The sequence below is a fragment of the Abramis brama genome (genome assembly GCF_963993115.1).
Source record: "Abramis brama genome assembly, chromosome: 7".
Classification (NCBI taxonomy): domain Eukaryota; kingdom Metazoa; phylum Chordata; class Actinopteri; order Cypriniformes; family Leuciscidae; genus Abramis; species Abramis brama.
This window is the reverse complement of record NC_139969.1, coordinates 40024387-40039735: the sequence shown is the minus strand read 5'-3', so window position 1 is coordinate 40039735 and position 15349 is coordinate 40024387. Positions and strand designations below refer to the sequence as shown.

Below are 15349 nucleotides of genomic sequence, written 5' to 3'. Positions count from 1 at the left end.
TCTTCTGTGAAACACGAAGATTTACATGAATGCTTACCTGTCTGCTTTGCAGAATTAACTCCTCTCACCAGCTCTGTGTGTAAGCCCGCCTCTGAGGAAGACTGTGAGAAACTGTTCATCGGCTGCTTTGCAGTGAAAGACTCCAGTTGTAAGTCCCCTGTCTTCTGTGAACCACGAAGATTTACATGAATGCTTACCTGTCTGCTTTGCAGAATTAACTCCTCTCACCAGCTCTGTGTGTAAGCCCGCCTCTGAGGAAGACTGTGAGAAACTGTTCATCGGCTGCTTTGCAGTGAAAGACTCCAGTTGTAAGTCCCCTGTCTTCTGTGAAACACGAAGATTTACATGAATGCTCACCTGTCTGCTTTGCAGAATTAACTCCTCTCACCAGCTCTGTGTGTAAGCCCGCCTCTGAGGAAGACTGTGAGAAACTATTCATCGGCTGCTTTGCAGTGAAAGACTCCAGTTGTAAGTCCCCTGTCTTCTGTGAACCACGAAGATTTACATGAATGCTCACCTGTCTGCTTTGCAGAATTAACTCCTCTTATCAGTTCTGTGAGAAGTCCGCCTCTGAGGAAGACTGTGAGAAACTGCCATTGGCTGCTCTACAGTAAAAGAATCCAGTTGGTCATCCTTTCGCCTGCCCCGTGCGTTTGTCCGCCTTTGGGAAAGACGGAAGGGAAAGCCGCCGCCGTCTGGTGGGCGGTGAAAGACCTTGGTCAGAAGACCCACGCTCCTGGCCGTAAACCCCCCCCCCCTTTCTCTTCCTCCTTCCGAGACACACGTACCATACACTTACCTGACGGCAATTCCACGAACCCCTTTAGTCTCCCCTTCTGGCCTGGGAACCGAAGAAATCCTACTCACCGGACCTCTACCTTTTAAGACTTTTAACCTTCTAATTCCTAAATAAAATATACCTTTTTGATTATTCTGTCTGTTGTTGTCCTGCTTGGCCTCTGTCCGACCCCCCAAGGGTGAAAGAGGGGTTCCAGGGGTGGGTGCAGCCTGATTGGCCCACCCCGGCCTGTGACACATCTTCAATAAACGTTTGCAATTGGTTTGACATGTTTGTTCTGCATGTACACAGTTCTGACCAGCAGGGGTCTCCAGGGTGTGGCGTTTCCAGCGCTGCCAATCAGAGTTTCTCCTCGAGCGTCGCCAAGTAAATGTAGGATTCTCTCATTTGCCCGCTACTCCCTCGCCTTAGTTTCAGCCAATCAGTGGTTCAACCCACACGCAACCTAATTAATATTCATAAGCCAATCCTTCAACAGAGTAGGCGGCGGTTTAATCAATCAATAAGACCAAAGCTCTGATGCCTAAACGTGTTTTGCGATTATTTTGAAGATATCATGTAATGCTTATAGTTTAATACGCTCTTGCCCAAGAAGGAGACTGAACGACGATGGAACAGGTAAAAACATTGTTTGGGATAGATAACAAACAAAGTAAAAACGCCAAACAGATCCTATTTTGTCAAATGGATAGATGGGTTTAAATGGGTCAAAAAGTACATTTAGTTTAATCACAAATACCTGTATTTTGTTTATATGGAGTTGATGTTTTATACTGAAATACTCTATTTCAATCAATCCCTTATGAAATTAAACGTGGGTTGAATTAGTAAAAGTGTATTAATGGTTAAACTATGGTTAGAGTAGCGAAACCATGATTAATTTGTGGTTACCATGATTTAATTATACTAACCATGTTTTTTTGTGTTTTTTTTTTTTTGTTGGAAAAGCATGATTAGTTTTTGGTTTTATTTGTAGTAAAACCATGGTTAATTTGTGGTTACTGTGGTTTAACTTTACTAACCATGTTTTTTTATTATTATTTGTAGTAAAACCATGATTAGTTTGTTGTTATCAAGGTTTAACTATATACTAACCATGTTTTTGGGGGGGTTAATTTGTGGTTACCATGGTTTAACTCCGTGTCCATGTTGTTTTATTTGTAGTAAAACCATGGTTATTTTTCATAAGGGATGTGTTTGCCTACTTATTTTACACTGTCACTTGAAATGTTTTGATATGTGTATGCTTAAATGTATACTTAGGCCTATGACAATTAACCGATTAAATCTGTTACCGTTTGCGTTTCATGTGGACTATAGGAAGCCTGCAGCAGTTTCAGATCCATAAGGGCCAAGTTTCAGCAAGAGCTCCAGGTGAGCAACAGACCTGTGCTTCCCGAGAAACCCAAACGCCCCCCAACAGCTGGCGTGGGCCGCTCTGGTCCGATAACCATGAGCTTGAGTTCAGCTGTGGAAACCAAGACCCCTAGTCTACCCCGGGACATTTTCAGAGAAGACCTGAAAACATTCTCAGGAAGACGGCCTGTATCTTTCCCAAGCTTTCCCAACACACCATCTGAAGTCAGCAGCTCTGGTGAGGATGGGCACAACAGGCAGTCGCTCAAACTTCGGCATTTGCCCCTCGTGTTGCCGCTTTCAAACGAGCCAAAGCATGATTCTTCAGCTCCTTGTTCAAAGGGAATCACATCACCTCTCAAATGCACCAGGAAGCAATTCCCTACACCTTTCAGCTTGACCAAAGTTTCAGCGTGTGGCAAAGAAACTGGTAAAAATGGTCTTAAAAGTACTGTTAGTGTTGAGACCGGAGAGTCAAACCCGCGTGCGAGTCTCGAGCGTTCTGCTACTCCTTCCCCGAGCGAGTCCCTGACGGATTCGTCCTCTGGCACGGGGAGTGTTAGCCACTTCTTTGACCAGCATGTGTTGAGCACGCTCGAGAAAGCCAAGAGGAAGCTCTCCCACAAGAGCCTGCTGGTGTGCGGCCGACCCAAGGGCTTCTACATCAGTAAACCCACAGAGAGTCCTCCATCTCCTGCTGATCGTCCAGTGACTTCATCTCCACTGAAGATCAGCCGAGCGCCACACAGTGAGTCGCAGAACTCTCCATTATTATACATGGGTGCATACGGTACCGGTCAAAACAATACTGTTTCCAGATGGCTTATGCTCAACAAGCCTGTGTTTATTTGATCACCAATATAGAAAAAAAGGTAATATTGTGAAATATTATTACAATTTAAAATAATGGTTTTACTATTTTAATAAACAAAAGTCCCCCTGTGGTGAAAATCCAGCTTTTAATGTTGTTTATGTGTCTATGTGGTGTTTTTAATCTGCTTTAAGACAAACCATGTGTAAAACTACCTTGTAACCAATCAGATCAAAGTGTGATCGTCAACCAGTGGATCTCTGAGCTGAGTGAGTGGAGGCGGGGCTCATTTGCATATTCATAGAACTGCACTAAATGAGGCAAGGGTGTCGAGTTACATTCAAGATATTTTAATGCATGAAGACTTTCTTTTTTTAAAGATAACAAGTTTAAATATGTAATTCTGGTGATCAAAGATGAGTTTTAAGGGATAAAATTAACTTTAAAATATCATTTATTCCTGTGATCAAAGCTGAATTTTTAGTATCATTACACTTTCATTTTTTTTCTTTCTTTTTTTGATAGAAATTAATACTTTTATTCAGCAAGGATGTTAAATTGATAAAAAGTAAAGATTTATATTGTTAGAAAACATTTATATTTTGAATAAATGCTGTTCTTTTTAACTTTTTATTCATCAATGAATCCTGAAAAAAGTATCACAGTTATAAAATAAATATTAAGCAGCACAACTGTGTCCAACATTGATGATAAATCATCATATTAGAGTGATTTCTGAAGGATCATGTGACACTGAAGACTGGAGTAATGATGCTGAAAATTCAGCTTTGATCACAGGAATAAATTATAAAGTATATTAAAATAGAAAAACATTATTTGAAATTGTAATAATATTTCACAATATTACTTTTTTTTCCCCCTGTATTTTTGATCAAATAAATGATGAGCATAAGACACTCCTTTCAAAAGCATGAATAATAGTAATGTTTCCAAACCTTTGACCTGTACTGTGTGAATTCAGCAGTTTCAGCTTGCATGATCAGGACTGTAGAGTTAGGACTACACTGGTGCTGTGGAGCTTGTCCTGTTAGTAGAGTTGGGGTACTCGGACTCGAGTCCAATTTTTAATGAACTCGGACTTGTCACGCACTCGGATGAATTTGTACTCGGACTTGACACGGACTCGGACATTTTAGACTCGGAAAAATGTCCGAGTACAGTCGAGTCCGGGCACTGGAGGACACAATATTATTCAAATACGAAACGAAACTGCTTACATTGTGTTGTGTCAGTGTTGAGCATTGTAGCCAATCACAGACATGTTAAGCGCATGAACACAGTGGCCAATCAGAGGCGTTTTGAGTCACCATGCGGAGAAGTCGCTCAAAATGTATGTTCAGAATCAGCGCGAGTTTTATCCTTTCGCAAATCTCCTCATAAACAACAAAGTCTTGACGCGATATAAACAAGAGATTCACTGTGCAGTGCGGACAACTTCAGTGTTTATGACGAGAGTTTCAGTGAGAGTGCAGAACGCGAAGTAAGTGATGGCTTAAAGGGAGCGCTAATGACAATATACAATATTGATCTAAATAATATATTTTTTCATGCTTCTAGAGGACCAGTGGTTACGTTCACACTGTAAATTAAAAAGAGTGATAACTGCATTTAAATGTGGGAGATAATTTTAGCAAAATTTTAGTCCTGTGAGTCATGAAATTGCGATGATTGACACAGTAACCATAGCAACATGAGAACGTGATAACCAAAGCAACATGTTGGCGTCTAATAATGTTATGATTTTTGTTACATTTAGCCTACACTTTAGTCATAAGTTTACATACATCTTGCAGAATCTCCAAAAGGATGATCATAAAAACAGTGTTTCTATTTATTACTGCCCTGAAAAAGCTTTTTCATAATGGATGTTTAATAGCCTAGTCCACAAGACAAAATACAAACACAAAATATATATACATAGGCTTGATTTTAATATTGTATTTCATTACCTGAATGATCCAAAAGTTTTTTTTTGTTTTTTTTTGGTTGTTCATGAGGAAAAATCCTTCACATTCTTTGCTTTTCCAGCATCTTTTGCATATTTCTCCTTACTAGCAGTGACTATGGTTGTGAGATCAATCTTGTCACACTGAAGACAACTGATGGACTCATACACAACTATTACAAACCCTGCAAACATTTAGTGATGTTCAAGAAGGAAGCAACCGTTAGGAGCCAGGGGGTGTACATTTTTTAACTGGATCATTGGTGTAAATTGCTCTTATTTTATTTAAAAATTCATTAATTAATTTAGTACTGCCATTTAGAGGCTAAATAAGATATTAGCATGTAAAACAAAATAGGATAATCAAAATAAATAAAAATTTAAATATCACCATCATCTTGCTCAAACGTTTACTCCTGGCTCTTAATGCATCATGTTGCATTCTTGAGCATTACCTTGCAGATTCTGAAAGATTTACGTTAGGTAAACATATGACTACTATACATTGGAATCATTTTGTAAGGTTTAAAATATTAATTTAAGAGCTCAGTGTTAAAACCTTTCGTTGGACTTTGATTGACATGCGATCTGACCAATCATAATGCAGATACCTGCCATTTTTGTCCGACAAACAAACCAAACCAGTTAGTTGGTTAAAGTCAATGGACTTGAACTTGAAAAATGGTGTGTATTGATTTCTTTTTGCAGTTCTGATGTTCATTCATGTTTAATTTGTGCTAAAACTAGAAGAGATTATCATTTCATGTGCTGCTTGAGTTGAGGCCTACATTAAAGCACCACAAAACGGTGTGTATTGTTTAATTTCATTAAAAAAAAAATTGAAAGCTGAGACTTTATTTCATACCAGAAGTAGCCTGCTCTGTTTTGTCTGTTTGCATTGTCAGTGTCCTCTTTGCTCCGCAATATATATTTCACTGTGTGAGAACATGTGGAGTGGAATGGCTTGTCGGACGTAGCAACAGTAAGAGGGGTGGGACTTTGTGAAAGGTCAATTTAAAATCATTTAAATCTTTGTGGACTCGGCCGGACTCGACTCGGACTCGGATGTTAAGGACTCGGACTCAAGTGCGACTCGGCCCTCTTTGAACTCGGACTTGGACTCGGACTCGATTGTTAAGGACTTGGACTCGACTCGGACTCGACAAAGGTGGACTCGGACCCAACACTACCTGTTAGTTCTTCAGTGCATCTGTGATTGTGAAATGCCTGTCCTGTGCCGTAGCCGCTGTCATGGAGCTCAGTGCAGTCCTGCAGACCGAAAGACTACGCAAACCTCTTCCTGATCCCGCGTCCCTCGGGCCGGCGCCCCTAAAGCCCCCGAGACCCCCACGTGTGGACCTCCACAGATACAGGACTGGACGGCCCGGCAGAGACGCTGGTGAAACGCTCACTGCTGGTTTGTAGAAGTTCATTCACACACCTCACTACTTTTGCTTTTTTGAGTGGATTTTTGTGCATATAGCAATTTACCTCAGTGCAGCAATTAAATGGTTAAAGCGTAAGCTATGAGAAGGAAAATTAGGGGGTATTCATTCATATTCATGAAGCGCTCTGGCTAAGAGGAATTATTCCAAAAAATAAATATATACACACACTACTGGTCAAAAGTTTTAGATCGGTAAGATTTTTAATGTTTTTAAAAGAAGTCTCTTTTGCTCACCAAGGCTGCATTTATTTGATTAAAAATACAAACAAAAACAGTAATATTGTGAAATATTATTCCAATTTAAATCAGCAGTTTTCTATGTGAATATACAGTAAAGTGTAATTTATTCCTGTGATCAAAGCTGAATTTACAGCATCATTACTCCAGTCTTCAGTGTCACATGATCCTTCAGAAATCACTCTAATATGATGATTTGATGCTCAATAAACATTTATTCAGCAAATTCAGCTTTGATCACAGGAATAAATTACATTTTAAAATATATTAAAAAAGAAAACATTCTATAATATCACAATATTACTGTTTTTTTTAATTATTATTATTTTTTTTTTCAACAAATAAATGCAGCCTTGGTGAGCAGAATAGACTTCTTTTAAAAACAGAAAAAATCTTACCGATTTAAAACTTTTGGTGAGATCTGGTATTTACCCCAGTGCCTGATTAACCCCTATTTAGGTAATCTTTTGCTGTCAGGTCAGGTTTACTTCACTGGCTAGTTTATTATACCAGTTAAATCTAAGGTATGTGCCTTAACACCATATACAACAATAACAATCATTGACTCAAAAGATCTTTCATGCTAACCCTCTGGTGAAAGCTTCCTGGATCTCTTTTGTCCTGGTCAGGTGAAGATGTACAAATGCCTATTTTATTGCTATTGAACTTTCTTTGTACAGCTGAAGTAAGATGAGAAAATACTTGTCTTTATAAAATAAAAGTTTATTTAAACAAAAGAGAAATATACTTGGTTACACAATAATCAAAAAATGTTAAGCAAATTATCAAAAGGTTAAAGATTATGATTCTTCAGCTAATCCATTCCCGGGGCAGTCCCGGAAAATGGATGAACAAAGAGTAACTTACTTCTAAGCAGTTCAAGCAAGCAATCTGATAAAGATAACCTGCTCTCGTCTTGAGCTTCTCAGGTTATAAAATAACAGCAGGCAAAAAGAAGGATCTGGAGACAATTCACTCTCTAGAGACGAACATCAAAAAATAAACACACTTGAACATTCTTTTTCTGAGGTGTGTGTATACCCTAAACCACATACATTGTTCATGTTTTAGGCCACTTTGGGTTTTTCCAGAGGAATTGAGGAAAACACAGTCTTGTGACCTTTATGCTTAGCTTACACCATGCCATCCTGCATAGTTGCAGATAAGTCCTCTTGTGTCACTCTTATCTTTTTATGGTGTTTCCTTCCATTGTGCTTCTGTGTGTCTGTGTGTGTTTGTCTAGTGTATTTGGAGGTACATTTAACTCTTTATTAAAATATTCCACTACACCCCCTCTCGGACGTCTAAATGCACGATTTTCCATCAGCACTCTAGGCACAGTTATGTCACATTCATCAAGTTTAACATTATAAACATACGGAAACCATGACCCAATCCAAGCAACATTCAAAAACCTGTCCTCAAGGAAGAACCCAATTTTGCCAGACAGAAACTCATTGTTGTCTTGTACCACATCCTGTTCCTGCCCCCGCGGAGCCTGGTCCAACTGCACCAGATTCTGGTCATTCAGAGCCACCTCGGTCCCACTGGCCAAGTGCTCTAGGGTCAACACCCGTGGCTCCCACTGGGCCGGTGAAGACCTCTCCAGACAAATCTGCAGGATCGATAACAACAACATTTGTCCATTCACTCCAGCTTGTCTAGTTCCTCCATCGATACGTGTGAATGTCGACACTACAAGTGGTCTTGGTCACAGTCTCTCTGTGGCCTATCAATAGTTCTGTTTCTTCTTGCAACTCAACTACCCACCACTTTTTTCCATCAATTAACTGCAGTGCCTCACAGGTCATGTGATGACTGTTGCCTGGGCTGAGCCAACTGGCCTTGCCAAGTGAATCGAAATCGTGATGCACACTGATAAGAACATCAATGCTAAAATCCCCTTTACCCCAAATAAATGTATATATCTCATGCTTCGAAGCAGCTGTGAGATAAATATAGTTGTCAATGAAAACTTTCCTAAAATATTATACAGATGAAGGCTCAAAAGCGATAACACCATTTGCTCAGGTTTTCGATAAGTAATGATACCACTTATGCAATAAATAATTAAACTTAAATTGATAGATATCATACTTACAATTTCATTTGGACCTTTGTCCGAGAACCATGCTGAACAGGTGTTATTGCTTGCCATAGCTTTCAGTCTTTTCTATATTTGGAAACTAGTTTTTGAATTGAGAGTGAGCCAAAGGGTTCGATCGTCAGTCAGGGTCGGTCTGCTGAACTCTCCCCCTCTAAGCCATGCTATTTATCAACCACAAACATGGAAAATGGTGCTGACGATCTAACGTCAAACTTAGGTTGTGACATTATGATTTTATAATCAGCTTGTTGCCCACCTCTCTGTTGTGACGGTTTCATCATTGGTAGATAATATTTTTACTCCAATAACCACGAGTTAAAAACTGTTGGTTTATCTTATTATTACCTCTATTATCCGACTTCCATGTCAGGCTTCTATTGGTTGTTTTATCCAGCCCCATTGCTACTGGAAACACATCCAATTCCCTATACAGGAAATTAGAAAGTCCAATCCACCTAAGATTATTACAACCATCTGTATGGTTTCCAGATTCCCTGATTTGTGTTTATTAAACGAGTCACTGGACTCCAGGCCATCGTATATAAAACAGTTGCCGATCGATATATCTGATCAGAGATATTTCTTAGCACATACTCCTGGATTAAAGTCAAAGGATGAAATCTATTTCCCCTTATCCTGTTTTTCCACAAGGTGGCGTTAATGGACCATGTAGATCTTTATTTCTCTCGCTTTCTCTTGTTTGTCTTTCATTGCATTTCAATTTCATTGCCTTTGTCTTGACTACCCATCCATTTGTGCCATAGTTAAATTACTTTATCGCCATGCTTTCTAAACTCCGTTTCTTTCCACATTGTGCTGCTATCCAGGTAACACGCCCAAGCGCTGGTTTTCTCATACTCAGCGTCACAATGTTTAGTGATATCATAATATCATACCACATACGGTTGTTAGGGTTCTTTCCTAAAAATTTATTTCTATTTAAAAATGGGCAATGGCTTGAATTTTCACATAATGCAATTGGCATAGTCATTTTGGCACATGTTACCCAGTTAAATGCTTCATAAGTTTGGGTTTATTTTTAAAGATTCCTAGAATTAATACATACGGGTTGAGGCCCCTCGGCCAATAACCTTTTTGCACTGGATCTAAGACATCTTCAATGACCCATTTATGTGTAATTACTTTATTTGCTTCGCTCAGTGGAGCTGACCTCCCAGTTGGCTGACTGGATTTTTTAATATCCAATCTTATTGGTTCGACCTTATCAAACTCTTTTGGGCTTATCCAATGATTCTGGACTACAGAAACATCCTTTTTTATCAAACTATTTCTTTCATCTATCTTGGTTATTTTAAAAAAAAGGGATGTTCCACAGTTTATAAACATGAATGGTGTCCGATAAATTTGTTAGATCACTAAGATTATAGATTAAGCCTCGTAACTTTACATGTGTCTGGTTATGGCTTTTAAGTATAGTCCATATCCTGGTTTTATTCCCTTGCACAGTTGGTCTGTATAATAACGGGTCGTACAGGGAACTCTTATTAAAGTACCTTTGCAGTTCAAAATGATTTATCTATATATTTTATAAATCCTTTAAACATATCTCTAATCCTTTCTGGGCCATATTTTGCTTTGCTGTTGTTGTGGAAAAAAATTATCTTTTCTTTGTATTTTATTTTCAATGATTTAGCAAATGAATGCCATGCGTTCTTTGGATGTATTTTGAGTTTCTTTTATGATGCTGATACAGCTGGAAGGTGTGTGTGAGACTTCAGAGGTGAGAAGACCCCCGGGCTGGGGAGGGTTCAAGGGGGGGGTCCCTTTTGTTATTTTGTTTAGTGGGGGCTGTAAGAGATAGCCTTTGAATAGAACACTATAAAGTAGCTGGTCAACCTCTGCTCTGGGTCTCACTCCGCCTGCAGCTGGACTGTGGATGGACTGGGAACATTCTTGCAAGAATAAATATATTTTAAGGACAATTTGAATCCTGATGTCTCTTATGCCTGATGCTGTTTTGTTAGTTATTTGTTTTTGCCTCAACAAATTGGTGTCAGAAGTGCGATCCATGAGGTTTCTTCTGGCCCTGAGAAAGCGTATTGACGGACTGATCACCCTAAAGCACAAAAGGCTTTAGTCTTACCTCGCCGAATTGAGAGAGAAGAGCCAAAACTGCTATCAGGGCCAGGAGGAACCCACTGGAATCAGAAAGAACTCGGTGGCAGTAAAAGCATCTCGGGTAAGAGACAGTAAAATTATTTTAATTTGTGTGGTGTAATTTGATATAACTGTGGGTGAACCATAGTGGCTGGAACTATCTCTTTGGTACGGGCAGAGAAGGTTTTCGAGGGGGAGATTGTCAAATCAAGTCAAGTCAAGTATATTTGTATAGCGCTTTTCACAATACAGATTGTATCAAAGCAGCTTCTTGCATACACAAACACAAAAGTCAAGTCAAATTTTATGCCGAAAACTAGCTCGTAAACGTGGACGGAAGAGCCACACGGACGGAAGAGCCACACCTGATTAATTAGGTTTACTCAAAATCTCTGTAACCTGAGGAAGTCTTGTAAAAGTGGACGGAAGAGTCACACCTGATTAATTAGGTGAACCAGAATTAATCGAGCGCTAGAAAGTGCTCACGGAAAGATTTTGAGTAGACCGTAATTAAAGGAAGCATATTTGCTAGACCTTGCCGATTTGAGGTGACAAAATCGGATTTGTTGAAGACGTTTAACAGATTATTAGACGCGCGTCAAAGGAAAATCCAGGAGAGATAGAAATCAGCCAATATGGGGTCATCTCAAACCAAGCTTGAACAAAATTTTATAGGCTACACCAGTTTTTCTGTAAAATGGGAAAAAAATTAAATGAGAAATGCATGCAAGAAATTGGGAAACGGATAATTGTTAAACAAAGGGTTGTTGTAGTTTTGTTCATGAGTGTAAAACTGTGAACAGACAGTAGTTTATTGAACTGAAGAAGAAGATAGAAGAAAATGAAAATAAATGCAGAAAGGATTAGCATTTAGGGAAAGATAGTAGAAAGATAGAATGTTTTTCCTGATGGAAACAGTGAATTGTTGGATTGAACAGATACAGAAGGAAGTGGCATGTAGGGAAATATATAATTCAAATTAAGTTGAAATGGTATGAAATGAGTTTTAGATAAAAATAAGGCATCGAGTATGATTAACAGGGATTAACATGATATAAAGATAAGGAATCATGTACGCAAATGTAAGCAAAACGGGAAAAATTCTATATTTTAGAGATAAAATAATGATTGAAATGACGATGTGAATGCTTTATTGTATTAATGTTATGAAAACAAGAGTATTGAAGAATAGATTGCCATATTTTTGTAACAAGAGTTGAAGGTGCAAGCGGCTAAGATAGCTGTCTGTGTAATTTAGAGACTGAGAAGATTTAGAGAATCTTGTGGTTTCTGTGAAACAGTAGAATAAGTGGGACTGAATAATTGTAATACAATCTTGTGATTTAAGTTGAATCTGCAAACTAACCATTTGATAGAAGAATAAGCTTTTAAAACCAGTGTTGATGAAATTAATGACACGTTGAAGTTTTAATACTGTATTGTTGGATTACAAATTTATTAAATGTTTAATTTAGTTTGCAACATACAGTATAACAGTAAAAGTTGAGTACATTGAAGTTAGCATTTTAAGGTTAGGTTAGGATAATGGTATCAACAGTTTCTGCCAGGCTGTTTTCTCTATTATAATTCACCCTATTGTCGTTAATGGCTCGAGCCAGTAGCCCCAAGACACACCTTTTGTCTTTAATGGCTCTTCGAGTCCCAGTATCACTCAGACTGATGGGATTAGCACACGAATGATTCGTCTATGCAATTTGCAATGCAATAGACTGTTATGCTGACTGAATTAGGATAGGCCAGACATTCAGTCTAGGGTGGTAACTGAACAGTCCTGATAAATAGTGAGATAAAAGAGAGCAAATGCTGTAAGCAGCTGCAGAGATTTGCAGATGATGTTTTGTAAAAGTTTGATTGTGATTGGAAAGATAAACAATAACTTGACTGGCTCCAAACAAAGAAAGTGCCAAAATGACACAAATTTAGAGAAAAGTCTGTGTTAATATGGGTTAGAAGTAGATCAATGTTAATATGATGAAGATTGTTTCAGCTATTGAAATTGAATTTGCAACTGGGACTGTAAAAGAAAAGACAGAGAACTGCTTATCAATGGCTCTGTTTGCATTTCCTGAATACAACACAATGTTTCAGAAGTGCAAAATAGGGTGAAGCTGTTAGAAAGATAAAAGGCAGAATAACAGAGAGTGTTTTATTGCGGTCAGCTGGGTCATTCAGTGACTGTATGCGCACTGTATGACTGTAAAAGTAAATGAGGGAGAAATAAAGTTGATAGTTGGAACTTTTGAAAGTTGTAAGAAGATTGAAAGATTTAAGTGTAAGGAATTCCTTTTGAAAGGAAAGAACTATAAAAAGTACCGGTTGACATAAAATTACGGATAAGACTAAATGAGTTGCAAAATATTTTAAAAGTACCGGTCACTAAAAGGATGATTGTGTTTTGAATGAAACGCTTTGATAAGGTTTTAGATGGTATGGAGAGACAAATCTAATGAATGATTTATAATGATAATCAAAAAAAAATGTATCACAAGCAGGGAGCGCAGCCTCAAAAGTTGAATCATAGAAGCAGATTGATAAACTCCTAGAGAAAACATTGAAGTCAGGTATTAAATTATGGCAATTGAAAACCTGACAACTAAAATTGAAATGAAATTTTAAACGTTATTAAGAACTAGAATAATTCTTATTATTTCTTTAAGATAAAATAAACAGAAGCAGTGTTACAGGATTAACAGTTGCTAAATGTAAAATGTGTAAAAGGCATTTGATTAAACAAAGGCTTGTTAATGTTGATTTTAAAAGATAAGATTGTGATTTGGCCAAAACAGGTTTGCTTATCTGAATCTGGCATGTGCTGTGACTGAAACTGCCACAGTTTCAGTGCAACAGAGACTCATTCTGAGTGGATATTTGTAATGTCTAAATTACAATACATGTAATTTATGGAAAAGATGCCTTAAGATGGGCTACAGTTGAAAAAGATGGTAGATAAAGTCTGAAGTTAAAAGTTTATGAGAATGCAGTGTACCAATCCTGAATGCCTCAAGAGTCTCTCTCTCATTCAATGTCAGCTGAAAGCTGTTGTCTGAGCCTGTGTAAAGCACAGTGTTTCAGTTGAAAATCATAGACACAGAGATGTTAAAGGAAATCGTTGCCATTCAAAGGGCAATTTGTACTAAATGTTCTAGAAGTAAAACTGAATGACTTTAAAGAAGTCTTTAAAATAATACTGTTTAGGACTTGTTTATTTTAGGACCAGAGACTTTTAGCTCTCATTTTAGCCTCCACCATAAAACAGGGCCGATGGCTCCGGCTACAGAAGTAACAGTACACTGAATGTACGGTTGTGATCTAAATTCACTGACTATAATCTAAGCAGGTAGGTTGCTACCTTTAAGATGATTAATGAATTTTAAGTGATTAAATACTGTTGTTATTAATCTGTCTCACTATGTTTAACACTAGTAGGTAGTCCGAATGGCTCTGATGACTCTTGAATGCACCTTTTCCTAAGCTCCAGAAAACAACAGATTATGTTGAAGAAAACGGTCACAGATTCTGTGATGGGAAAGAGCGGTAACCAAGTGTGTACGAAGTGATTACCCCAGGGACGGGTAAGACCTTTTTTGGCCAAAAGGGCAACCTAAGACAGGGGAAGTCACGCCACAAACACTGGGCATCTCCTGATGGAGGTGTTTTTATGTGAGATGGGTATGAGAGTGGCGCTGAATGACTGGGAGAGGCCACCAGCATCAGCAGATCATTGAGAGGGGAGATGAGCTGTGAGAAGTTCAGTCTGCCCCAGAAAATGTGAGCCCCTCTATGCACTCACAAGAAAACCGCGTTGATTGAATGGCTTGTTTTTCATCGTGACAAGCGTCTACAACTATGCCAGGGGACAACACCCTGAAGAAAAGACAATTATAGCTTAAGAGCTGATCTGAATGGGCATTCAAGAGCCAGCAGAGACCATTGAACTAATAATTATCTGTTGTGGAGACAGTAACAAAAAATGTTGTAATGTTAGTTGCCTGATGGGCAAGAAAAAAACACAGAGATTGTGTTGATATTGAACTAATGTGTCAGTTCTGACTCCTGTAGATCATTAGACATGACAAAGGACCATTATAAGATATGGTGGTGGCTAAAGATGAGAACAGCTTGTGATGAGTCAAGAGAATTTTCTGGAAAACAAAGGTTAGGTAAATTGAGTATTTAAACTAAAGATAACCTTAGAAAAGATCATAGCATAATGTATTTTAGATTGTTGTAATGGTTCTAATTTGAGTCAAACATTTGTATTTTGACATGTGTGAACTATTAAGGATTGACTATGACTATGATTATTTTAGTTACAGTCCTAGGAGGCTGTTGAAAAGATTATTTGCTTATAGTGAGAGAGAAAGAGACTGCTTGGGATGGTACTCTGTCTGTTTTTTCTGTTATCAGTCAGCCAAAGAAAGCTGAAGCAAAGTAATAATTATGCACCAAAACAATCCAGCTGACTTTTCCAAAATCAAATGAATAAT

General features: G+C 38.3%; 2 protein-coding genes across 2 annotated transcripts in view; both read left to right on the top strand.

Annotated features, from left to right (window-relative positions):
- LOC311087282 (NACHT, LRR and PYD domains-containing protein 12-like) overlaps positions 1-15349 on the top strand; it is a gene marked incomplete at its 3' end in the record, with an annotated part of 349673 nt that overhangs the window by 54522 nt on the left and 279802 nt on the right. The window lies entirely within an intron of this gene.
- Positions 1291-15349, top strand: part of LOC311087027 (uncharacterized protein) — a 37399-nt gene continuing 23340 nt past the window's right edge. Inside the window, exons 1-3 of the mRNA XM_084120281.1 lie at positions 1291-1417; positions 2120-2903; positions 6176-6349. Of these exons, the coding sequence (XP_083976407.1) occupies positions 1409-1417; positions 2120-2903; positions 6176-6349 (967 nt within the window). The 5' untranslated portion in view covers positions 1291-1408. The remainder of the gene's footprint in view (positions 1418-2119; positions 2904-6175; positions 6350-15349) is intronic.